Source organism: Nycticebus coucang, chromosome 16 (genome assembly GCF_027406575.1).
Source record: "Nycticebus coucang isolate mNycCou1 chromosome 16, mNycCou1.pri, whole genome shotgun sequence".
Taxonomy (NCBI): domain Eukaryota; kingdom Metazoa; phylum Chordata; class Mammalia; order Primates; family Lorisidae; genus Nycticebus; species Nycticebus coucang.
In genome coordinates, this window is record NC_069795.1 from 70,029,891 (window position 1) to 70,055,258 (window position 25,368).

At 41.8% G+C, this 25,368-nt stretch overlaps 1 protein-coding gene across 3 annotated transcripts in view; it reads right to left on the reverse strand.

Annotated features, from left to right (window-relative positions):
• Positions 1–1,636: 1,636 nt before the first annotated feature.
• HGD (homogentisate 1,2-dioxygenase) overlaps positions 1,637–25,368 on the reverse strand; it is a 49,290-nt gene continuing 25,558 nt past the window's right edge. For all 3 annotated transcript variants that reach the window (XM_053564813.1, XM_053564812.1, XM_053564811.1), the window contains 10 exons: positions 20,424–20,483; positions 18,659–18,750; positions 17,478–17,512; positions 16,601–16,680; positions 15,972–16,071; positions 14,064–14,188; positions 12,012–12,116; positions 9,702–9,828; positions 4,094–4,275; positions 1,637–2,000 (listed from right to left, as the gene is read on the reverse strand). In XM_053564813.1, coding sequence (XP_053420788.1) covers positions 1,851–2,000; positions 4,094–4,275; positions 9,702–9,828; positions 12,012–12,116; positions 14,064–14,188; positions 15,972–16,071; positions 16,601–16,680; positions 17,478–17,512; positions 18,659–18,750; positions 20,424–20,483 — 1,056 coding nt within the window. In that variant the 3' untranslated portion in view covers positions 1,637–1,850. The remainder of the gene's footprint in view (positions 2,001–4,093; positions 4,276–9,701; positions 9,829–12,011; positions 12,117–14,063; positions 14,189–15,971; positions 16,072–16,600; positions 16,681–17,477; positions 17,513–18,658; positions 18,751–20,423; positions 20,484–25,368) is intronic.

The window sequence follows — 25,368 nt, forward strand, 5'->3', positions numbered from 1 at the left end:
TTTATATTGAGGAACAAAGAGGAAGCATGTCAACCTCTGTTTCCTTATGTTTTTGAGACTAGGAAATACCACAGCCCTGTCTCTAGCTCCTCATTCCCTCACCCATATAACCTCACACTTCTGTCTCTGCTGCTACCTCATCAGTTCAGGACGATGCCACTTTTTCCAAGAGTTTCCTCCTGAGTGCCCTGGACTCACTTTTTTTCACCCAAGGAACCCAGAAGGTGTTTCCTTAGAATGCTCCTCCTCATCCCACCCCACACAACCGCACCTCACCCTTCCAATGACTTGTTCTCCCCTCTGCTTTCAGTCTAGCTAAATGTCACGTCTTCATGGAAGACCTTCCTCCCTGAAGATCTCTCCAGCATTCGTGTTATTTTGTTCTCAGCGTGTTTCATAGCTTCTGACCATTTTGTTTATTTCGTCTATCTTCCTCTCTAGAATGTGACCCCTGCAAGGGCAGGACCATGTCCATCTCCTTGATCACTGTATCCCCAGTAGGGTTGTCAAGTGCATCAAATAAAAATTTGAATTTCAGGTAAACATTTATAATATTTTATGAAGTGTGTCCAAGTATTTCATAGGACATACTTAACACCAAAAATTATTCATAGTTTGTCTGAAATCCAAATGTAACTGGGCATCTTGTATTTCATTTGGCAGTCCTAGTCCTTGGGCCTTGACACATAGCTGACTCTCACTACCTATTATTGACTGAAAACTTGGCAGCAGCATATCAAAATTGATACTACAGCAACAAAGTGGGAGAAATGTGCTAAAACTACAGAGCTAAAGTAGTGACAAACATCATTTCCCATCATATTTCTGCTCTGATTTGCCTGTCTTCTCATGCCAGGAGAACCTAATTAACTGACAACCTAAGTCCTGGGCATCCCTGTACTTGGAGGGATGCTGACCACAGAGAGGGAACTGTCAGGTACAACCTTACACATAATACTGCCTCATTTTTTGTTGTGGCCCCGTGCTCAGGCCTTCACTTCTTTGGCCCTGGTCTCTCTAGATGTCGACTCTACAAAGGGATGGACTGCTTCTTCCTTTTCAGCCATTCATCCCAAGCATCTTGCTCTGTAGCAGGTAGTAAGGGCTCAGTGTGTGGTTACTTAATGGATTAATGAATGAGTGACCAGGAGCGAGGGGTTTCCTGGGATATAGGGCTTGCAGTACAAAAACAGAGGCCATCTGGGCAACCTAGGACAGCTGGTCTCCCTAAGTGAATGCATAGTTCTCACTTCTTGGTGACTGGGGTTCTTGTCCAATGTCATCATCATTGGCTGCTATGTGACTACTGAGATGAGCCAGTTTGTTAGCCTGGCTCACATCTATTTTAGACTGAAAGCTGAATATTTGGAGTTCTGCTGACCCTCTGAACCTTCCCATGCCTGGATTGGCTCCTAAGAGCTTGGTGGTGGCTTTGGCTTCAGTTAGAGGCTCTAATGCTTGGCCTATCCTTCCTTGAGTCTTACCATCTCCAGTCAGTTTCTGGACTTGTATTCCTAGAATGAAAGCCCTCAGGCCAAGCACATGACCTTGGTCCAATTTCATGGGTTTACTTAGCCTGTTGGTCTTGACGGCTACAAGTCTGTGTCATCAAGACCTGAGTATGACCAATTGCCACTTCCACAGAACAATATCAAGAATTTATTGAGTAACTAAGCTGACAGTCATAGAACTTTCCAAATGTGTTTCTACAAATCAGGATCTGAGTTACTTGACTATGAAAAGTAAATTATCATTTTAACCAATTCCTTCCCTCAGTACTATCAGAGGACTTGAGATTCTCAAAGAGACCACACAAATTTAATCTCAATTGTGAAAGCCATGACCCAGTCTCAATTAGGTTCTGTTGGGTTCCTGGAATTGGGGGTGAAGTGGCTCTTGAGAGGTTCCCAGCACTTGTAGTAGTTCTCATCCAAACACCTGGAGGCTTTGAGTCCCCATTCAGTGACAGCCAGACTTAGAGAAGATTCAAACATAAATGCCTGGAGGAGAGGAGATAGATAATAAACACATTCAATTAGATCAGGAGAAGGTGTGAGTGGGTGGAATCTTTGAATAATCAATCATGTGTGCTGGTGTAGTTCTGGCTCTGGTCCCACCACTTATTAAGCCGGGGAGACCTGGTGCAAGACCCATAACTTCTTTTTCTTTTTTGCCAGGGCCACCGCCACCTTTCTCCTCCTCTATGGGCCCCCTAGCGCTCTACCAGCTCTGGTGCTGCCGCCTGCCTGGCCCTAGCCTGGGCCTGGCTCCCACGCCCCACCCTACACTCAAGACCCCTAACTTCTCAGGGCCTCACATTTCATTCTGTAAAATAGAATCAAGCACTAAGCCTCACATTGTTCTCCCAGCATTATGACTAAATTTGCTAGATTCCAAGGGCAGAAGTGAGAGAATCTTGGGAATATGCATGTTCTAAGGGACATCACCTACTGTGGCCATGTCCTTGCCAGGAGGGACACACTCTGCATTTCGCAGAGGAGGAAACTGAAGCTCAGAGCTGGAGATGACTTGTCTAGGGTGACAGTCAGGGTAGAGATGGAATTTGAACCTGCCTTTTCAGGACTCTGATCAGGAGATGGGCTTGGAAAAGGAAAAGAAGAAGAGGGTGTGGGAAGGAGAGGAAGGAAATGGCAGGCATGGCTGTAGCACTTTTAGAAGCCATATCCCAGAAGGGTCTGGATGGTGGATGCTGCACTATGATTCAGAGATTTTTATTGTAACAAAAAGAAGATGCAAACACTCTGTGCACCTTAGACATTCTAGCTTCATCTAATGCTGATTTTCTGACCCATTGTGGCTTTTATCTATTTATATTTATACTTATTTATTTAGACAGAGTCTCACTCTGTCACCCTGGTAAAGTGCTGTGTCATCATCATGGTTCACAGCAATCTCAAATCTTGGGCTTAAGCAATTCTCCGAGTAGCTGGGACTATAGGTACCTGCTACTGCGCCCTGCTAGTTTTTCTATTTTTAGTAGAGACAGGGTCTTGTTCTTGCTCAGGCTGGTCTCAAACTCCTGAGCTCAAGAGATCTACCCAACTCAGCCTCCCAGAAATGCCAGAATTACAGGCATGAGCCACCACACCTGGCCCCCATTGTGGCTTTTAATAAACCAAAGCCACTCCACCCAAATTTTATGGGCTCACATTTGAAAATTTAAAAATGTGTGGTTACTGAAGGCAAATGGAAAATAATAGGTAGTTTGCAAGCATGGGGATAGGCAGATTTTTTTATTACAGATTTTAAACCAGATAGTCTTGAAGACAATTGTTTAAAAATGTAAAGCAAATTTGAATATGATTCAGCATAAAATTACTCTCCACAAACTCTACCTCCAAGAATGCAAAAATAAAATAAAATCAAGTACTGCAGCCAACTGCAATTGTGTTCAGCCTCAATGTTTACAGCTGAACACAGGAGGAATACAAAACAGGTTTTAAATCCCAGCAGTTTCATCCATGCCAAAGTAGAGCAAAGTAAAATGAGAAAATAGCCGAGAATTGCTGCTTACAAGCCCTGACTATAGTGAGGCAGAGGCTTCCTGACTTCTCCTTGGCTTGAGAAACTGGCTGGAGGTGACATCCTGCCTCCGCTGCTGTTGTGGCCCTAGAGGATTACTTCCAAAAGCAGAAGGCTCTGAGACACAGCATAGAAACAGGGCTGCATACAAAATAGGAAGACCCTTCATGCACTATTCATACTCTCTTGCATTTGAACACTATTGGCCAGTGTATAAGGTGAACTCACAGCCACCTGCTGTGATGGATATCATATCCATTCTAAAGATGGGGAAATGAAACACAGAGAATTTAAGTGATTTGTTCAAGGAACTAAGAACTAGACTTAAAGCCAAGTCTGACACCAAGTTCAAAGCTTCCTCTAAACTACATTAGAAGTCTAGTATATACATAAGGGAGTGTGCATACACATGTGTAAATGTATCTATGCAGACACACAATTCTCTTTTGACTCCTTTTCTGTGAATTTTGGAGAAACAAAAAATAGCCATTTCTCTCAGCAAGGTTGGGGAGCCGAGAGGCCACCAAAGCCTACCATTTAACTTGCTTACCATGGTGCCATCAGCAATCCTCTCGGGTGCCAGTTTGGCCTTGCTGGCCTTCTCAAAGCAGTCAGCATCAGGCCCATGGGGGGTCATTGTGCTGTGCAGGCTGCCTCCCCCTGGCAGGAACCCACCTTGCTTTGCCTCATAGTGACCTCTGATGAGTCCCATGAACTCACTCATGCAGTTTCCTGGGAAGGGTGAAGCAGTGTTATTTTTAAAATAGGGACCAATAAAACACCAAGACCACTCAAATATTATTTCTGAAAAATGTCAAGAAGATAGGAAAATATAATAAATTTTATAGGATCAATAAAGAATACAATCAATAAAGATGAACAATCACAAAATATTCATCATTGTGGCATTCTTTAGTTATTTATTTTTTTTGAGACAGAGTCTTACAATGTCTCCCTCGGTAGAGTGCTGTGGCATCACAGCTCACAGCTCAAACTCTTGGGCTTAAGGGATTGTCTTGCCTCCGCTTCCCTTGTAGCTGGGACTACAGGCGCCTGCCACATGCCAGCTATTTTTGTTGTTGTTGTTGTTGTTGTTGTTGCAGTTGCCATTGTTGTTTAGCAGGCCCAAGCCAGGTTTGAACCCACCTACCTTAGTATATGTGGCGGGTGCCCTAACTACTGAGCTATGGGTGCCAAGCCATTGTGGTATTCTTGATAAGCAAAGCTCTACTCCATTGTCATGTGGATTACCAGAAGTTTTGTGTTCTACAACCTGAAAGAAATTAGACTAGATCTAAACAAAATCAGGGTACTCTATACATGGCATCACCATATTCTGGTTCCCAATCTGGTTAGATCTAGAACACTGAAGCTGATGTACACATATGTGTTTGTATATGTGCGTGCGTGCATGCATGTGTATATGTTGATGGACGATGATGTAATGGAAAGACCCTAGACTTAAAGTCCAATATCAAGTGATAATCTATGTTTGAAAGAATCTTGGTATCTGTAAAACACAGATACTAAATGCTATTTATTATAACAAATACTATATTTTATATCTGAATCTGATATCGTCTTATTCTTCTGTTCTTTAAAAATGTCTTTTAGTTTTGTTTCTTTTTTCCATTCTCATTGACATCCGATTAATAAAATCCTAAATCTTAAAATTGGAAAGGGTCCTTACTTTTCTACTCAATACAGAAGGATTTTCTATATCAATCCTGACAGATTACTTCCTGGGCTCTGCCTGTAAGTGAATGAAAGCTCTCTACTCCACAACGCAACCTATCATATTATTGAAGAGCTCTGGGTATTAGGTCCTTCTCACATTAAATGGAAAATTGCTTTTATTTAAGTTAAATTCATTGGTCCTAGTTGTGCTTTCTGGGATCACACACAATTTGAAAAAAAATCATCATGCTTCCACTTTTCCAATCTTATGTTTGTTGAAACAAAGCTCTTTATTAGAATAGCAATACATTTAGAGCAAGAATTAAGGAAATATAACACCTAAATAAATGTTAAGTGCCTTTCCTTCTCCACTCATCTACTCATCCATCCATTTATCTGTCCATTTCCCACTTCACCCATTCTATCTAGCATATATAATTAGACACTGTGCTGGGTACTGTGATACAGAGATAAATAAGAAACATCCTAGTTAAAGATACTCATGATCTGTACTGAGAGAGTGCTCAGAATACAAACTGTGGACAGAGTACAGAGACAGGGCAGTGGCAATTTTCACAAAATCAAACATTTGACATGATAAATACCTGCCTTTCTTGCTTTGCCTATCCTTCTTGCCTGCTGGGAGGGATACCACATAGGTGAGTTATAACCAAGTGCCCGAGTGCTTTTATTATTGACAAAGCAGCCACACCCACCCTTCTCAGAAAACAAAAAGCTATTACAGGCCCCTAAAAGTGAATGAGTATGACAGCTGATGCAGAGAAGGTAATATCTAGATCATAGCTCTGCTTCTTTCTCTATGAAGTGGAAACAGAGCAAAAGAAGCAAATGTAAGCATGAAGTCTCTATATTTTAAAAACAGTTCTGCTCATAATTTAAATTTGTCGTCACACTCTTTGGTCTAGTATGTGTCCTCAGGGTCACCTTCATGGCTTAATTTTAAGAAGGAAGTAAGACAGAATTCAGCTTTGATCTGAATACGAATTTAGGTAATAATGAATTTGGTGATGACATTTCTACATCATTTTCCACATTTCAAAGGACAGTAGAAGGATGGACGTTGTCTTTCTGATTAAAGCTGGATCTATTTGACTAAGGTGAATTAAGATGCCTGGAGGCTATATTTCTACAGAAATACATCCCTACTTCTCTTATAAAGTCACATCAAGGTGCAAAGATTTTAAATATTGCTAAAGCAATATTTTTAACATCTCTGGTCTAATTTCTAACTTGGGGTTCTGAGTTTTTTTCCAACTAACTCAGGGCCACCATACCTTTATACAGTCTATCTTGGGGCCAAATTTACTTTCAGAATTATTAAAAAATTGTAGGAAGTTGGCTCACTGCTCATAGCTTAGTGGGTAGGGCACTGGCCACATACACCAAGGCTGGCAGGTTCGAACCTGGCCTGGGCCAGCTAAACAACAATGACAACAAAAAATAGCTGGGCGTTGTTGTGGGTGCCTGTAGTCCCAGCTACTTGGGAGGCTGAGGCAAGAGAATCGCTTGATCCCAAGAATTTGAGGTTCCTGTGAGCTGTGACGCCCTGGCACTCTACTGAGGGTGACATAGTGAGACTCTGTCTCAAAAAAAAAAAAAAAAAAAAAGAATAAAACAAAGAAAATTGTAGGAGGCATCTCACAAGGCCATTTGTTTCAGGCAGTCCAAATTACAAATCAAAATTAAGGAGCGGGTAGAGAGCCTACAACACAGTAGTAAACTTGTCCGAGTCAGATCACTCTATTATTCTTCCACCTAAGTATACAGGCAAACCTGAGGCCAGCATTTCTTAACGTGCGGTCTCCAGATCTCCTCCTTCAGAATCTCCTGACTTGCTAGATAAAAATGCAGAATTCTGGGGTTCCACTTCAAAGCCAGCTAAAAAACTCTCTTGGGGGGGTGGGCCTTGAGAATGAACTTTTTAAAAACAGTATTTAAGTGATTTTTATATCCCCTAATATTCTGAAAGTGAGGTCCTTAGAATAGAAGCTGATCAGCATCACTGGGAAACTTGTAAAAATGCAAATTCCTAGGTCCTATCTTGGACCTATTAAAGCAGAAATTCTGACTGTGGGGACCAGAAATCTGTGTTTTAGCAAGCCTTCCAGATGACTCTGACACATGCTAAAATGTGAGAACCACCACCTCAGATGCATAGAGTTAAGCTCACTACAATGTTTTATTTTATTTTATTTTATTTTTTTATTTTTTGAGACAAGAGTCTTGCTCTGTTGCCCAGGCTAGAGTGCTATGGCCTCAGCCTAGTTTATAGCAACTTCAAACTCCTGGGCTCAAAGGTCCTCTTGCCTTCGCTTCCTGTGTAGCTGGGACTACAGGCACATGCCACCATATCTGGCTAATTTTTCTACTTTTAGTAAAGACGGGGGTCTCACTGTCACTCAAGTTTGTCTCCAACTCTCAAGCTTGAGTGATCCTCCCACTTCAGCTTCCCAGAGTGCTAGGATTATAGGCATGAGCCAATGTGCCTGGCCTTCAATATGCAGGTAAAGTGCAGAATAAGCCAGGGCAATCTCTCTCTTTGACAACAGGTTCTCCAGGGCTGCAGTCCCTAACCCTGGGCCACAGACTGGTACTGGTCTGCAGTCTGTGAGGAACTGGCCCTGTGTAGCAGGAAGTAACCAATGGGTAAGTGAGCAAAGCTTCATCTGTATTTATAACCTCTCCTCATTCAACACCTCCACGATCCATGCCAAAATGATCTTCCACAAAACTGGTCCCTGGAGCCAAGGAGGTTGGAGACCACTGGTCTAGGGCACTAACTTCCAGGAGGAGAAAAGTTAGGGTGTTTAGTGGGCTTGACATGCTTTAGAAAGGATTTATAGTGAGGGAGGAAACCCGGGAAAAGTAAAGTCTAAAAAAAACCCCAAAGGTTTCTCAGAGAAACTCAAGAACACACCTGAAGGTCCTCTCCATGGTAACCCAGCCATTAAGAATTTGTGAAACTTAGTTTCCTAGATCCTTGAAACTAATGCTTGCTGCTTGCTTCCGCTTCTTTAAGCCCTGCACACGATTCAACACCTCCAATGAGAAATCATACGGCAATTCCTTTGTCTGTCTACTTGTGAGTCCAATGAAAGGACAAGGACAGAGCTGATCAGGAACTTGGCCATTCTGGATTCTAATCTGCTGTGGCTCTGCCAGCTAAAATAAAATTCCTTCCTCTATAATCTTCAGTGAGAGTCTATTGGTTTCAATTCACAGGTCGTGCAACAATGACACTATTCACAAAGCAGCTGGTGTTATGGCAGGGCTAACTGATTATTTTCTTTTCTCCACCATGATGGTGTCACCTGAAAAGGGAGATGCCAGCATTTGACCACAACGTGGTCTTCTTCCCTCTTAAGGGCCTTGGTTCCCTGCCCTCTAGGATGCCTGAATTCCCCACAGAAACAGAAGACCCTGGGGTTAACTAAAGAAGCATTTGTTTGCTAAAATGTTCTAGCCAAAATGCATCTTAAAGTCTTTCCAGAGCTCTATGCACACAAAAAATGCAAACTCCAGAAAGTAGAATTGTACACTCATCTTTAGGTTTGATTTTCAGCTACCTGTTGCACAGTTTAAAAAGTGTCCATCTAATTAAGTACAGCCATGGGTACTTTATTCACTCTTGGCAATGCAGTTACTCATTAAATAAATATTTATTAGAAGCATATTGTGTACCAGGCACCATGTTAGCCACATCAGTTAGTGGTCATTAGCATCTGGCATCAGACAGCCTGTCATTAAATCCTGACTCTGCCACTTAACTAGCTGTGAGGCCTTGAGAGAGTTACTTAATCCCTCTGTGTCAGTTTCATTGTCTGAAAAAGAAGTTAACAATGATACTACCTCTCTTTTACTATTCTAAGGATTAATGAGTTAGTACTTTTAAAGAATTTTAATAGGTCAGCAGAATCTAGCCAATAATTGTTACCTGTCAGTAATAACAATATTAATAAAATAAAAACAGAGATTTGTTAGGTCCTTTCTAGGCAACAAACACCCTACAGAAACTCTTTCCAGAAGGGAGTCCTCCCCTAGGAACTATAGTCTGCATGGCCCTTCCTAAATAATTGGAGAAGGTACATTTAACTGGCTCTTGAACAGCCTTAGGTAATGACCTTTCCAAAAACAACAAACTGACAACATCCTCACCATTTCCCATCTCCCAAAAGAAACATTTGAAATGTAAAGAAGCTTCTTGCTTTACACTTTGACAGCCTTTCTTCCTCCTTGCAAGGGCCAGAGAAACAGATCCAAGCCGAGAGTCAGTGTGTTGCTACCAACCCTAGAGAAGCTGTGGTATATAAGCTGCTTATAGTCTGGGATCAGCTCTAGGCAAGTTCCTTAACTCAAGCCTAGGCAAAGTGTCCAAACCCAGGCATTATTTCCAGTGAGCAGTGCTCACAGCTTTGCTGTCTCTTTGGTTTCTACCTATGGCTTGGTACAAGGAAACTTACTGTGGTAATAGGGAGGCCTGAAAGTCTTATCAGCAACCCCCCATCGAGGTGGGAAGATGACAAAATCAGCGATGGCCACTCCAGGGCGGAGAGACTTGGCAGTCAACACGGTGAAGATGGATGGGTCCTGTGAAGTTCAAGAGAGACTGACCAAAGAGGCAAGGGAGGTGACGAGATAGTGATACATATTTCATCCACACTTAAAGGTGTTTTCAAGAAACAATCTAATTATTGATCAAACGAGGGAAGTATGGCTTATATCAAGGTGAAGTAATCACTCATCTGACTTCCTCCTCTTGCTGTGCTTGAAGCAAAATGAATTAATACCAGCTAAGAGGATTCTGAGCTGCTTTTTCACCCTGCTGAGCTTACATTACGTGCAAACTACTACTGCATGGCCCTCAGAACCAATGATGGCTGCCTCTCAAACTCAGATCAAGGCGATGAGAGCTGGGATGTGCTGCAGAAGGGATGATCAGAGTAAGGTGGGAGTAGAAATAAAACAAGATCCAAGTTTTAGTGTAGATGTGCTTCTCTTTGAGGGAATCACAGAGATTACAGATAGGATCTGTGGTCAAGATAGTTTGAGGACTGACTGGTTCTTTGCTTTCCCATACTTGCTTGACTCTCAGGTCTAAAATATGCCATTTACATCACTAGTCTTGGTAGTGGTCGTATAGAGGTGGGATAGGGTAAGGTTATGCTTTTTAAAGAACATAAGATTCTATAGTAGGAAAGATAGAGATTCAATTTAATTGAAATCGACAATCATGTTTGCTTTCAGATGCTATGCCAGGGTCTGGGGATTCAAAGATGATTTAAATCTATTTGCTGGGGTAGATGTAAGGCAGCTATATCTACCTGAAAGGATTAAGGAAGGCTTTGAAGAGGAGGTGATATCTGAGTTAGGTCTTAAAGAATGAAGAGAAGGAAGGAAGAAAGAGGGAAAGAAAGAAAGAAGGAAGGAAAGAAAGAGAGAGAAGGAAAGAAAATGAGGGAGGGATAAATAGAAGGAGGGAAAGAAGGAAGGAAAGGAAGGGAGAGAGGAAAGGAAAAGGAATTTTAATTACAGAAAACAGAAAAGACATCAAGGCACACAGAGATTTTGTTAAGAAGAGCAAAGGCTAAAGCCCACGGTACGATGACAGAAGGGAGAGGGGCAAGAGGTGGTGCTGGAAAATGCATCTAGGCACAGATGGTGAAGAACATCAAACACCACGCTTCAGAGCTCAGACGTAATCCTAAACCATGGGAAGCCTACAAAGGTTTTCTAAAGCAGTGGTGGAATAATCAGATCCAAATTTTGGGGAAAAAACTATAGCAGCAGTACACAAAATACTGAACCTGTAATAAATTCAAATTTTTAAAAAACCCAACTCTTATCACCATAAGAGTTAACATGTCCTCATCTGTTTCTCTGAAACTATTAAAGAAAAGGTAGTGAGGTGCAAATGAAGCTTTATCAGTCTGGGGATCTTTTCTCATGCTGTTTTGGGCTTGCTGTCTCACTGTTCTTTTCCTCTTTGGTTTTATTAAGAGTTGCGCTGTTCAGAGAGATAGTTTTGTACCCCCCAGAGGTGCGATAAACTGCCTCAGAGTAATCCTTCTGTCTGTGATTCTCTGGCTTCTGTTCTAATTATCCCTCAAGCTTGTGGGTTGAGATAATTTCTTACAAATCAGGCTGCAAAATGAACTTTCCCCAGGATCTCAGAACAAGCACTTTATCAAGAATGTGGAACCTTTGGGGCCTACACTTTAGACCAGAAACCTATTTGTGGCTTACTGGGTGAAAAATACGACCAAGTTCCCACTGTAGAATTTTTCCGGTTTAAATCCAACCACTGAACAGGAGCAACTTTGGAAGGGGCCATCTGCTCTGTCATTGCCCAAATCAGCCAGGAGTGGAGGCACTGCAGAAGGAAGGCAGCCAGAGCCTGCAGGAGAGACTCAAGATTTGTGAGGACAGAGACTTCTCCAAATCTATAAATGCTCTTTTCTCCTCTCTTCATCACTAACATTAGCAGTTGGTTGTTTTTTCAGAATAAGTGCTCCACAGAGAAACTAAGTTTTTAACCCATCTACGAGAGTTACTGTGAATACTCTATAAAGAGCGATGCTGTGTTCGTGGGTGAATGCTGAGTATCTGGCCTGGCTCCTTCACTATTTATGGCATCCCTACTTCATCAAAGGACTAGGGCTTCCAAGGGTGATAACGGAAATGTTAGATCTGTGAATGTCAAGGGTCTAATGTGAATCCCTTTCACTCAAGAGTTGCACCATCCCCAGGGCCACTTCATGGTTCAGACTTACCGCGTGGTCAAAGGCTACCGAGTTGATGACCATGAAGTTCTCCAGGTTATACTTGTAGGGCGTATAGTTCCCATGCCAGGCCACAACGTTGAATGGGGAGACATCCTAATCGCAAAAAAGGATAATTTTAGCTTCTAATGCTTTTGTAGCGGATCTCACAATAGGTAGTGGGCATAACTCTCTTCTTTTGATTTGATTCTGTTTTTAATTTAATTATACCATCCTTTGGGAGAAGTGTAATCCTTAATCATCTCATGGTTGCTTCACACACCCTCTATTTACCAGCCCGTTACTTCCCTCACTTAGCCACTAACCCTATTTTTCCAGTTCATAAGCTGCAGCTGTCTTCTGATCACATGTGCAAGAAGTGCCTTTTCAACAATTTTTCGCATAACCATGGATATCAGAAATTCTCAGTCTGGGTTACTTCCCATTTCCTAGTATAGAGGGCATCTGCTATGACGGTGCTCCAGGTAATTATAGCCTAGAGAAGCTTTCATTAGGCACTGTGCCTAGGTGGGTGAGTCTAGGAGAGGGGAGCAGACCTCTCAACGTTTCAACCCCAAGGACTTGAGATCGCAGAACAATCTTAAAGTGATGCTTCTTGGTCCTGTCTTAGGGTAGGTTCTGCTATAGGGAGGTGGTCTCCACTGTAGCCATGTGTCTGTTTAGGAAATACAATCCAACTCAGATGTCCTAAAGGCTTTAATGAAGGGAATACCTACGGAAGTGTGGTTAGGGTTCACTGGAATGACAAGAGCTGTTGAGGTATCTGAGCCTGGCAATAATGGGAAGACATTGCCACTCTTAGGCATGTGGAATAAGGGAGGGAAATATTGTTACAGGACTCCAGCAAGAGCTAGAACTGTGAAGAAAGGGGCTGCCCAGTGGTATACTGGTAAATATTTAATAACTGGCTCTCTGGAGAAAAATAGAAAGCTTTGATTTATAGTATTTTCTGATTTTTGGGATGTAAATACTCTCACCATGATGGTTTTTGAGCTACTATGACATCATTGAACAAAAATTGGCAAGAGGTATGTGTATGGCTCCTGCAAGGCAGTGTGAGCTGGCTTCAGCGCACCATGGGGGTGACCCAGCAGGAGCTGATGCCATAGCAGATGCAGCTGTTGCCAGAAACACAGTCCCGAGCAGCGAGAAGGCAGGGGAGAAATACCCCAACTTGTCTTTGCTTCTGCCCCTCAATTTTCTGTGGGTGAACCCAACTAGAAGCTAGCTGGCTAGAGAGCCCAGCAGTCCATACAGACCTGTGCTCTCAGGTCACAGATCATGCCAAAGACGGGAGAATAAGTCAGTGGGGGCTCACACAGAATAACCAGCCCAGGATCCATGCGGAAAGTGGAAACCTTTCTGGAGGAGCTGCTGGCTGCTTCTAGAATGGTGGTTCCCTACCAGTAACATACCTTTGGCAGATACAAAGAGTAAATCAAATAGAGAAAATAAGGCAAACAAATAATGCTAACCAGAAGAGACCTTTGGGTTCTTTTTATGGTATAATTTTATTTTAATATATTATATATTCAGTACATTAGAAATATTATATAATAATATATTATATATTACATAAACTTTTTAATTATTACTTGTGCCTTTGCTTATGTCCTGAATTTACCAGGCTGGTGGTATAAACCAAGCTCATTAACGGAGTTCTGCTTGTTTTGTATCAACCATTGCTTGTATTTGAAACATGGTAGTGATCGGAGAATATGCATCTTGGCTGATCTGCTTGTCATTTTCTGTTTTCAGACATATTATGCTGCCTGTATACTATGTTTTCCACACTGTTTCTAGAGACCTACATATTGCTAGGTTTTTCCTTGCCTGGTGAGTGAAAAGAGCACAACCTGGTGAGTGAAAAAGAGCACAACCCCAGATAGATAGGGGTCCAAATGCTGGTTCTGCCACTTTGTACTTTAATTGTGTGGTAAAGATGAAAAGATGTCTGTAAAGTATCTAACACAGTTCTTGGAGATCCATAGGTGCCCAAGGACTGTTCCTTCCCTGCTCTGCATACCAAACCTCTTACTTTACCTGTTTGGCAGCAAATAGCTTGCCCTGGTACTTATTAATCACAGTGTAGCCACCTGGTACTTGGCGATCTTCATACCAGGCAACGGGTATCAAGAAATCACGAGGATTGGCCAAGCCATTGGCTCCTAGAACATAATAACCCAAAAGTCTTTTAGACACCTAGAAATGACGGAGGAAAGATGAAGAGCCCACTCTACAAATTGCTTTCATTGCTTGAAGATTTACCAGATTCTCAGTCTAGTGCCTTTTCAAGAGGATCCAAAGAATGTGATCAGAAAAAATTTACAAAATCATCATTATCGTCACCAGCATCACCTCGTAAGGTTGTGGAATGACTGTGATTAACAAAACTATTTCATATGCAGTGTCTTGTCACTACAGGTGAACGAGAGGTGGGGGGAAGGGAGGAAAGAAAGAGACTTGAAAAGAGGAAAGGGGAGGATGGGATAGAATCCTAGACCTTTTCTTTTCAAAGAAACCCCAATGACTCTGGAACTCATCTACAATCCATGATCTCAGATAGGAAGGGTTACGTACTGTTGCCCCAGGCATGTCTCTGCTCCTTAGACAGAACTCAAACTCGAGTTTGTGAAACCTCTTCCCAGCATGAAAAAATTCTATCTGCCACTCAGGGGGGAAGTATTCAAGACTTGTCTGCTTACCTTTGCTTAGGAGCAAGTGTTCCCTCCAGAGAAAGAAAATAAATCAAAAGACCAAATATAAAAAGCATAAGTGCAAAAACGTAATTTAACTCTGAGAGGAGAAACCTGGGGAGTGTTTTATCATTTCCAGCTCCTGGGGTTAAAAAAAATAAGCCCCCGGCTGGTTAGTAAATTATATATATTTTGCAGAGGGTACATGTTCCGTGGAACCTGAAGGCTCTGCTGACTGCAGAGCAGCAGGAAGCCAGAGCCAAGTGGGAAGAGTGGGCAGTGAGCAGGATGACAGCAGGCCCACCATGGCTCCAGCTGCCTCTCTGCTGCCTCCCACCTTCCTCTGCATATTTGGATCCCTCAGGGGAGTGACCAGAAGGCACATGCTGGCCTGTCCCTGTTTTGCTCTAAAAAGCTGTTCACAAGGAAGGAAAGAACTGGGAGGTGTGACCAAAGATGAAATCAAGGACCAATTTTCCCAGTCACTCCATTTGCTCTAAGAGATGTTTTGAGAACACTCCCCCCCCTCCACACCACATCTCCTGCCTCCAGCTTGCCAGAAGGATGGGGACTGAAGGGACTTTTGTTCACTTTTGAATGTTTTAATTTGCCACACAGGGCTGTGGTTCCTAGCTCCTTCATTGCACTGGGTGATGCACCTTTTTTGATGGTTAGGAACATGGACTTTGTGGAGTGAGCTCAATAGGAAGACGAGGTTCACAGCTATGAGTCACCCAGTCCATCCCTTCTTTCTACAGGAATACAGCCTTGTCCATTTTTATGGCTTTCCCCACTTTATTGTCTACACACAATCCACTGACTTAAGAAAAGGATCTCCCTCCTGTCCAGCAAGCTCATTCACACTTGCATGCTTCTGCAAAACTGTTCTTTTTACTTCTCTTCGACTTTTCTTTAAGAATTAGTCAAATCTTAACAGCTTCTGTGAAGCTGTTCCCAGTGACTCTGGCCCATAGGAATCCAAACTTCTACAACCTTTACAGTGTACACTGGATAACCAGAAATCTATTGTATAGTGTCTTTATCTCCAATGTTGATGTACTATTCTGGGGAGATTTCTAATGGGTTGGTTTGGGTCATTTTCAGTTATGCATTTATTTTATGTGAAGATGCTTGGTCTTCCGAGAGAGAGATGAAGTTGGAGTGAGATAGTGAGGGAAGAAGGATGTTTAACTTTCATGCAATTATCTGCATCCTATATTAAGATGAGGCTTAGAGGCTTGTAGTGAAGATTTACCAATTGGTCCCAGGTCAGGTAACTGAAAGTGGATGCCATAGACCTCCAGGATGTAGCCTCTGGTCTCCTCAAAGACATCTATGCTGAACCGCATTCCTCTCTGGAATGGAAAGCAGACAAGAGTGTGCCCTCTCGGCTCCCGCCCAAAGTTATGAAGAAACGGCCTCAGAGCCAGTACCACATGCAAGAACAAATCTCTGGTTGTTGAGTTATGTCTGAGAGATGTCCAGATGAGTTAGAAAGAAACACTCCTAATCACATCTGTGACTCAAGTCAATCTTATTCTAATCTCTCATTGGCTTTAGAGATAACAGTATATATAAAAAAAAAATGTTCCTCCATGGTCCCCACCACCATCAGCAGGAACAGAGCCTTACTCAGCATGTGTATAAATATCTAGGAAAGTGAAGTGACAAATGCTCTTTGCTTTGGTACCATGTGCGCTGTATTAAAACAAGACAGGCACCCAAGCCTGCACAGCCTGCACATGGAGCCTCCTGCATACTTCAGGCTCCCTCCCTGTTGCCCAGACATGGCAGAGAAATTTTAGAGTTCGAAATAGCAGCAGCTGAAACATCTGATTGCTCCCAAATTAGTGAGAGGCAGGGAGAAGGGGACACATCACCAACCTGAATGACGCAGATCTCATTGGGCTGCACAAGCATCTTGCCAAACTCGGTGTAAATGAGAAGCTTCCCTTTCTGGGGAACTGGAGGAAGAGACGGGGCAGTGATGAGCAATGCTTTCCATATGAGAACCATTTCACGAAGAGGGAAGGCTTAAGGGCTGCATTTGATTTTTCAGTCCAAATGAAAAGAGCTTTATTGAATCTCTTGCGGGGTGCGGTGGGGGGGGGAATGTGTCTTCTGACAACTTAATTTCGAAATGACTGCCTTTTTTTCTTTTAGTCTCCAGATGAAGAGCTTGTATATACACAGTTTTGTGAATTAGCCAAAATGGACAGCAGAAATAGGATGGAAAGTCATCCATTTCTGATAGCTCTAGTGAAAGGCTGGTGTTTGCTTGTTTAATGTCTATATCCAAATGTTGACTCCAAAATACCAACACTAAAAAACTGTCAAATAGAATGAGCAGACCAGAACCATCTCTTATAGACATTACACTTTATATGATCTCATGAAAATCTGAATTTAAATTACAGTTATGAATGACAGATGGGTTTTTTATGGAGTGAGTTTGAAGACAGAATTATTTTAATAAGTTAATCCCATGTTGGTATTAATCTTCACTTCTTTTTTAGCTCCTTAGATATCCCACATTAGAAAAGCCCAGAAGTTATAGGCAAAGATTGACCAGAAAACAGAATTTTGGTTTTAAGGGATACTAGGAATCTTTTCCAGACTCTCAATGGCCTATACACCTCAGTAGTTTGTACTAAATAAAATAAGACAGATTGGAGGATGAAGTAAAATAATTTGCATAAATTAGAAAGCAGCTTGTGGCTAGGGATCAATTAACAGTGAAGGTCTGAAATTAAGAACTCACCAATCAAGAAGTCCCCATCTGAATTGTAAAAGCATCTGAAACGTACAGAGTAATTCCTGTAATTTTCATTTCAACAGTATTTTGCTAAATTAATTTGTAACACAAATTACTTTTCAGTGTTTACTATGTACCAGACTCAGAGCTGGGTATAAAATGGTGAGCAAAATGACTCAGTATCTGTCCTAGCAGAATTTAGAGTCTTGTAGGGAGTCAGCAAGCAATCAAATAATTGTAGAACTGTATCATTGCCCACTGTAATGGCAGTATGAAAATCAATTTCAAGGGGATAAAAGAATAGGGTCTTGATCTATGTTGGGAATTCATCAAAAGAGACATATTTGACCTGAGATCTGAAGGGATTATCTAGGGGAGGGTATGGAGAGAGAAGGGAACATTCCAGCCAGAAGGAACAGCATATGCAAATACTCTGAGGCAGAAGGGCACGTGGCAGGTTGAAAGAGGTGAATGAAAACCAGTGTGGCTCAAGTGGAGAGGGAAAGTGGCCTGATATGGGTTGTACCCAAAGGAGATCTCCAGCACTTTGTCATAGAATTGTGATCTTGGCCCTGATACATGGCTCAGAAAAGTTACATGCCACACACAAGTCACTCAGCCAGGAAGATTGGAGTTGGGTTTCGGACACAACGGTCTGGTTCCAGAGGTAGGGTATAAAACTGCTATGATCTTCTGCTTTCCAAAGAAAAGGCATAAATGCCATTTACACATTTTTAAATATTTTTAAAACTGATATATAAGCTCTTCTACTTAGGAACTTTTAGCTGACACAAAACTATTAGCCAAAGCCCAAAATCTGTTAGCTTAACTTACCACCAACAGGTGGCCCTAATGTCTGCTCAGGCAATGTGACTGTTTCCACAAACATCCCAGGGGAACCTTAGTCAGAATATTCTGACCCAAACCTGCTTAGAAACACTGCTTGAAAATGCCTCTTGAACTATACCTGCATTCCAGGGCCCCATCCTCTCTTTTCTGTTTGCATCATGATGTGACATTCTTGTTATTTCAAGGGAGTCAATCAAGATGAAAATGCTTATTTATTTTTATTACCAATAAATATATGTCAACATCGCTCTGAGAAAAGGTCCAATAATGATGAGCAAGACCTGGCCTTCACCCTGTGGCCAACAGCGTGTGGGAGGTGGCATGTCTGAGCCACTTACTTGTTCCCCATGGAGGTATTGCAGAGGAAAATGTGGATAGCTAGCCCGTGGTTAGACCTGATGTCTCCAGCTCCACATAAGGTGTGCAGGCCCTGGGGAAAACCCACAGAACAGGGAAAGGTGAGTGTGGATGTGCCCAACAGGCAGCCCTCCCTCTGTCCCTTAGAGCTGTGAGACAAAGTTCTACTATGGAGCAGTGGGACATTTATCCAGGCTGCTTCTGAGGAGCCTGGAATTTCCTGACTTAAGTTTGGTCGGTGTGATTACTGCCAGCCATGGCCTAAATCTGGATTGTCTTAATGGCTATATCAGATGAATCTACAGAACATCAATTTCTAACTTGGTATCTATCAGTTTGAGAGATGGTGTTAAAGGTAATATTAGGCCATCTAGGAGTCTTGGGGAGGGAGGTTGCAGCATCAGGGACAAGTTAGTGCCGCTCAGGTGTACTCCACCATGTAGAAAGCCCTCTGCTTATGAATAGGGTCAGCCTAACTCTACCAGACAGGGTAGACGGATGCATTCTGACTGACTGTCATTCTCTCTGCCATGTGCCCAGATGCTCCACAGGGCAAGAAACCTTGACACATGGGCTTTCTCAAAACAGTCCTCAGTCTCAAACCTGCAGATGGGGAGCCCACCAAAAAGGAGTCCTGCTCTTCCAGATATCCAGAATTCATGGGGAGGAGTCTATCTTTTTATATTTTAACTCAATTTTTGTAAGTTTGGGGTCTACTTAAGTGAGTCTACACAGGATTTGGAGTACTTAATAAAGATAAGAATTACAAGAATTCTAAGTTTATTCAAACAATCTGGCCTACTGCTGGGCATGAAGACTCTCCGTAAGTCAGCCATGAGCTGCGGCTGGTCTGAAGAACCCTGCGCTGGTCTCTTTGGGCTTTACTTTCTTAGTGCCCCTTTTTCCCCTCCCTCACATACTCCTTGCTCGGGGCACAGTTATTCCAATAACCCACCTATAACTACCAAACAGAGCTTCTAATCAGCATTGTTCTAACTTGAGCTGCCCGATTCATTGATGCCATTCTAGCCCAGGCATCCATTCCAGGATAGCCATGAACTTGGATAAGAGAAATTTTATATACTTTTCCACTAATACCTGAGTGAAATTTATCATATCCTTCAATTAATATGAATATAGACAACCACCACAGCAGTATTAGAAGTGCTTGTACCCTTTTCAATGATAGAAATCATGAATATTTTTATATAACATTATAGTTATTATACCACATAGAAATCTCTAAATAATTTATGCTTATTATATTTTTTACTTAGGTCTTATGATTTAGTACCTTAACAAGGAAGCATGTATATGACTGTAAACCAAATTTATTTTAAAATTATTTTTATTTTATTTCAATATAATTAGCTTATTTGTAATTTTATGTAATTTATTTTTCACAATTTAAATCACAGGCATCACTAGATTATCAAAGAGATCCCTGGAGTAAAAAGGTTAAGAGCCCCTGTTCTAGCCAAAAGCAAAGGAGCTTGAGGTAGGAAAATGTTCAACTTCCATTGGCTTTTCTGAGATGTAAATAGCTCACGAGTGCCTTTGCTGTCAGAAGCCATAGGTGCTTATAAGTGAGACGCCCCTTGGTTGGCTCCCATAGCTTATGCAGGTGGTTTTATCTCTGCTGCCTTCTTATAAGCCCACTTCTGCTTGGTATTCAGCTTGCAAATGGTTGGATCACTCACCATGAATGAGAGGAGGGCAGTGGGAATGTGGGTCCTACTGACTTACATTCACAAAGTCCACTTTCTCCTGAGGTGCTTTTGGAATCTCAAATGGTTTCCATCTCATCTAGGAAAAAAAAATACACATACAGGAAAATTATTTCACAAGGGGAAACCATAGACTTTCTAAATAAATAGCATCAATTACATAGAAGAAAAAGGACAGCTGCTCCCTCTGCGAGGCTCTGACTCCTTGTGATTTTGTTATTTCAAAAGTAATGATTACCCATTATTTTATTAAGGAAGCTCTGTTGGTGTGTGTTGTGTGTACGTTATATGTGCGTTTGCGTTGTATGTCACGTGTGCATCTTTAAAATTACATGAATATAAACTGTCTTTGTTTCTTAGCACTTTAAGTTATAAAGATAAAAAAATCGTTGCTTCCGTTTTCAGAAGCTATTTGTTTCTTTTAACATTTTGCTCAGGCACTTCGGTGAGTTTTGACTGATGCCGCTTTTCATGCTATTTATAATAGCTCCCTTTCCTGGCATGCCAGCCTCTCTGTGTGGGCTCCTGACACTGCAGGGAGAGGTTCTACTTCTACTTTCAGCCCTTGGAGTTCTAAATTATTTCTTTAAGACAAAGAAAAAGCACCCTGCTGAGGTTGGATTTGGTAAATGTAGTCCTGCGTTCGATTTCTTCACCAAAACCTATGTTTGTCCCCAGGCCTCCTGACGGTTCAGTTTAAATCACAACAATCTTTAATTTAATAATGAAATGATCTAAGGAAGTGGGGAGAGAAAAGTGTTTTGAAATGTCAGACCAGCACTCTTTAATCAACGCAGGCCTGCCGCAGCCAGCTGATAAACCCAGTGCCACACCTCCCGGAGTGACCTGCACCCCAAGGACTGGTTCTCATGACCACATTGCCTAAGCAAGGTGGGCTAGGCAGGGCTTCCATCAGGTCTTGGGGCTCGGCTCATTCCATATTCCCCAGATGGGAAAGGAAGCAGAATGGGGGGATTCTGTCTCTCTGACAAACACAGGCAGCAGCCTTCTTTTCTTAAAAGCAAAGCAGGATGATCACATTCTGAGACTATTTAAAAAGGATATAAAATGTTTATTTGGAAAATGGTATTGAAATCAGAAAGACGGAAACACTTTAGGATTAATTCTATTGAGGATGGTTTCTACTGGAGTTGGAGGGGTAGGGACATGAAAGCAAGGATTTAAGAAAGGGTTTCTCGACTTTGGCACTACTGACATTTTGTACTGAGTAGTTCTTTGCTGTGGGGGCGTCCTGTGCATTGTGGGTTTAGCAGCATCTCCAGCCTCTACCTACTAGATGTCAGTAGCACTCCCTCAAGCTGTGACAACCAAAAATGACTCCGGACATTGCCAAATGTCACTTGGGGGAAAAATTTCCCCCGAAGAAGAACCACAGACCTAGGAGGGTATCTCTTGACTTGAAGAAGTTCACAGCTGGGCATTGTTGGGTTTTTGAGGGGAGGTTCTGGTCTGCTACTGACTATTACCTGCTGCTTCCTTCTATAGTAGCACTTCAGAGTTTGTATATCCAGGAAGATTGTCTGGAAGACAATACGAACTAGAATCTTAGTTTCAGGAAAAATCATCATTCTAGATTTCCCAAGGGAAGATATTTAACTTCCATCATATCAGTGGTTGTCTGGGAAACCTTCATCCAGAGATTCTCAACACGGGGGAATCACATGGAGAGACCAAAGCAAATTAAATCAGAATCTGTGAAGGTGGGGCCCAGACATCAGCATTTTATAAAAGCTCTTCAAATGTGCAGCTAGGGGTTAAGAACCAGCACATCCCAACCCAGAGATTTTGTGTTTCTTGTGTTGCTGAACCAAACATGGTGCTCAGAAAAGCCTATCCAGTCACACTCAACCAACCAACCAACAAATCAATCAACTAAATTGTGGTATATTGGATCAGATGTGGCCAGTTATATAATGAATGATAATGCCAGTTATCACATAGCAAGGATGACTTGACAAGTCTAAGGATTTACAAATCCAAGGAAAAAAATGAAGCAAGAAAAGAGAGAAGAAATAAAAAAGGGAAACAGGGAGGAGGGGAAGAGAGAAACAGAGAGAGAAAGAGAAAGAAGATCCCAGTATCCCAATAGGAGGGGATTTACTATTGGTTTGCTGCACTTAAACCATGTCTTTATACATCTGCCTAAAGTTAAAATACCTGCCTGGCCCCCAGAGAAGAGGTTTATCTCCGGATGTGAGTGGGAAAGACTGAACAAGAGAAGCCGATGGTGACCAGGTTTGCTGGTCATTTTCAAAGTCTTCTGTAGCATGTCGGCCCTCCAATCATGAGAGGAGAGAAAGAGCCTGAAGTGGTAGATGGAAAGGCAACCATGTGATGATGTAGGGAGCACACCTTCAGTAGGGCCCACATCCCAAAGGAAGCGATGGCTATTTTCATAAAGCAATGAAAATAATTTTATGGTTGGGGGTCGCCACAACATGAGGAACTGTATTAAAGGGTCGCGGCATTAAGAAGGTTGAGCACCACTGTGATGAAGGATAAAAAAGACCCCAAGGTGGTTCTGATAAGCCCAGCACCCACAAGGAAAAGCCAGCTCTGGGTCCTTGGGCAAGAGATTTTGGTCAGGAGTTCTGATGCGATATTTTGGTAATCATGAGGAGAGAGATTTGAGGATGAACAGTAAAAGTCCACAGAGTGCAGTGTAGAAACATCTTACTAAAGCCAGGTACTCAGCTTCTTTGGAGGCTAGAGAGCAGTAACCCCCTGATCCAAGGCCAGATCAAGGGAGAGGTGCATTAGGCTGGGCCAAAGGACTTGTTTCTACCTCTGCCTCCTGTTCCCATTTACTCTGTGGCCTCAGACATGTATTTATTTTTTTTTACCAGTAATAATTAGGTGCTGGTTAGAACTCTAATTCCATAATTTCTGCAGAGAAGAGCTTCTGAAAGAAGTGAATTAGTAAAGGATGCTTGTTAAATGATTTAGTCCTTGCCATGGACTAAATAGTATGCTCACCTCATAGTCATATTTTGAAGCTCAACTTCCAACGTGAATGTCTTTAGGGACAGAGCTTTTAGGGAGGAATTGAAATTAAATGAGGTCATAGTATGGAATTCTAAGCTGTTAAATTTGGTGGTCTTATAAGAGGAAGAGATCTCACTCTCTCTCGATATGCACGCAGAGGAAAAGCCACGTGAGGACATAGTGAGAAGGCAGCTGTCTGTAAGCCAAAGAGCCCTCACCAGACATCAACCCTGCTGCTGGTGCTTTCAACTTGGACTTCCAAGTTTCTGTTTTTTAAGCTACCCAGGCCATGCATTTTGTTATGGCAGTGGTATTGAACTCCTATTATCCTACAACTTTCTTAACAACTTATTTTGTTCATATTAGATATTACTGCTAAATAGTTCCCCTACACAAGATTTATTTATTGAAACATTTCAAAAACAATGAAACCATTTGTAATGTCCAATCCAATGTTTTGACTATAGTAGCACCAATAAATATTTGTTGAATGATTGGGTGCATAAATTTAAGGCACAGATAACATTGCTAATAGATTAAAGAACATAAGACTAAAGCAAATTTGTGAGACTTTTGGAAGGCGAAACAACATTCAGGCAATGGCTAGAAAACTGTCAAATGTTTCTAAAAGTCTAAAGATTATTTCTAAAATGTAAGTCGGTTCTTTATACATGTCCAAACCATCACTTCTAGATATTTTTTGATTTTCTGTTAAGTTGTCCTGTCAACTATTGAGAGAGGGGTGAAGCCTCCAACTATGTATATAGGATTTGTCGATTTCTTCTTTTAGTTCTATCATTGATCCACATATTTTATAGCTGTATTCTGCAACTATATTGGAAAATAAACTTTTACTTACCAAAAATGAGGTGATAAAAAATAATTTAAAAAGCATCTTCAATGATGTCCAAATTTAGATTTCAAAATTCTTCAAGATTTTTAAGATTATTTAAGGAAGAAGACAGAGAATTGGTGACAGCATTTAATGATCAGGATTCAAAATTTATGCTCAGAGATGAAAAGGAAATAGAGAATTGGCCACAGTGTTTCCAGAGTCAGAATACTGACAGTTGGGCTAAATGATCGGAGTATCCCTTTATCCCTTTCAACACCGAGAATGTGTGACTCACTGAGATTCTCTCCAAAACTGCCATGGACTCAACGAGATTGGGTGGATTGGATGCTGTCAACAGTGTTGGCCGAGGAGAGGTAGATATACCACTAGAAGTTGGTAGCACCTATCCAAGAATTTTGAAGTAACTTATAGGTGAAATGGTAATTACAAGATATAAGCAATTGTTAGCAGCAGCTATGGCCTGGAGAGACCCTGGGTACTTGGTAGTGGTGAGTTTCATCCAGACTAGGAAAGGTAAGTGTGAGCACAATAAAACAATGGCTCACTGAATTCTTCAGAATATCTAGCCTTTTGAGAAAAAAAAAGTAGCATGAGTTGTGTGGAGGGAAATCAGGCTTTTACTGATTCAAGTTTCTTGAAGTAACAGGCAAGAGCACAGGTAAGAAGGATCCAATTCACTGTAATTTATTTACAGGTGAGCCATCAAGGACAGACACCCGGATTCCCATTTGCCCTAAGGGCTTTCTTTTAATAACCAATGTTGATCATTACCACTTCTTTTTTAGAAGTGAGAGAAACTGATGTTTTTTTCTACCAAGAACTGATGCCAACACTCCCCTTACCCTTTTTATTAATTGTACTCTGAACCCTATGATCTGCTTCCCAAACTATTCCTGATCTTCTTGGCTTCGGATCCCAAACTTTGCCTCCTTTTAATGTTCTTGTACTTGGTCTTCAAATGTGACCCTTATTTACTGCTACTCTACTGCTGAGTCACCCTGGCCCGGTCTGACTCCCAAGACACTAACCTTACTGAGGTTCTTCAGAGTCAACATTCTTGTCCAGTCCCCTTATATTAATTCATCCAAACAACATTTGTGGA